General features: G+C 35.1%; 1 protein-coding gene across 1 annotated transcript in view; it reads right to left on the reverse strand.

Moving 5' to 3' along the window:
- The window catches only part of LOC108725231 (ras-related and estrogen-regulated growth inhibitor), a 4,558-nt gene extending 3,546 nt beyond the window's left edge, over nucleotides 1–1,012 (reverse strand). Inside the window, exon 1 of the mRNA XM_018452118.1 lies at nucleotides 870–1,012. Within this exon, the coding sequence (XP_018307620.1) occupies nucleotides 870–1,011 (142 nt within the window). The 5' untranslated portion in view covers nucleotide 1,012. The remainder of the gene's footprint in view (nucleotides 1–869) is intronic.
- Between the last annotated feature and the right edge of the window lie 535 nt (nucleotides 1,013–1,547).

The following is a 1,547-nucleotide window of genomic DNA, read 5'->3' on the forward strand; positions in this document are numbered from 1 at the left end:
TTTTTTCTTAGTTTTTTACTCCTCTACACGCTCCCGAAGTTTTGCCATTTAATTTGGAAACACCCTGTATATATATATATATATATATTATAATGACAATTTAACGTTGTAATTTTTTATGACTATAATGATAAGTAACTAAACACTAAGATTACGCTAAGATTGGGAAAGTCACTTTTTTATTTTTTTTTATTTTGCAAATGAGTGAAGATGGGCAAAAGTTAAAAAATTTGATATTAAAAAAATGAATTATATCAAGCATAAAATACAATAAAACTTTTATATAAAACATTTTTTTATATTATATATTGCATAATTTCGAAGATATATAAATATTTGCTGAAAACGATAAAAAATCCTTTTTTTTTTTCAAGAGAATTTGTTTCAACTCCTAAACCTTGAGACACGCTGATAAAAAAATATAAGTCTAATATCATCTGATGCTCCACAATATATCCAAAGCCCATCAAAATCGGTGTAAACCGGCTCCAATGATTCTTTTGTTAGTTAAATTAATGACAACTAAATTGAACAGAGGAGCAGTGACGACTTCCTTTATCACGATTAAAAATAACTCAATTTTGGTATAATTTCACATGATGAATTTAACAGTGTAGAAAATAAAATATATATAACAATAAAAATTCAAATTGCACATTTTTTGCTCGTTATATATCTTCTTGGCTTCAGGAAACTACGTTATCTTTTTCGCGAAGTTTAATAAAACAATTTCTGTTTATTTATTTATTACGTTAACTTTCATTGATTGAAAGAATGAATCATTAATAATTTCAGTTATTGATATGTGTGTGTATGTGTGTTTTACGTTATCCATTGAAGAAACTGTTATCGATTACTCAGTTACTCACCTGACTTGCCGACGCCTGGTTGGCCCAGTAAGATCACTTTGACAGCCTTGAAAGAGTCCTTGTTAAGGTTGAGGCCCCAGCAGATTGGAGGACTATTTCTCTTCTTGAGAGCGGACGCTAACGACGGACTATCACTATCCATGTCTTTATCGCCACTGATCCCTCCGTAGGGTGTCCCATCGATTATGAACCCCTTCGTATGATGATATTTTAATGGATGCATTATTCATAGCAATCTACCGTACGCTTCTTGAAGGGTGGGGGCGTAATAAACAATACACGGACAACACGTCATTGTAACTGCGTCATTAACTATTATTAGTATAACATATTACGTTGTAGAATCTATACGTGTACATAAGTTGCAAAAAAAATGCATGATGCAGTGATAAACGTCATAAAATTCTATTCCCAGACTCTTCCGAATATCCGGATCGCGTAGCCAGCTGATCGTGGGGTAATTGTTGACGCATCGTATTTGGCGCGCACGTGCCGTCGCATTACGACGCGACGATTGTTGTTGTTATTTTACGTAAGACCTTAATGGATCGAGGGACTCTCCTCGGTGACTTTTATCACTTCGTATTATGCGTCTCGGCTTTCATGCCGCGTTTCTTCTTCCGCAGACACGGCGCGGTGCCGAGCGGGACGGTTGGTTGTCAGACGCCAGCTCGTCGC

This window comes from Mycetomoellerius zeteki, unplaced genomic scaffold (genome assembly GCF_001594055.1).
Source record: "Mycetomoellerius zeteki isolate Tzet28-1 unplaced genomic scaffold, Tzet1.0 scaffold332, whole genome shotgun sequence".
Taxonomy (NCBI): domain Eukaryota; kingdom Metazoa; phylum Arthropoda; class Insecta; order Hymenoptera; family Formicidae; genus Mycetomoellerius; species Mycetomoellerius zeteki.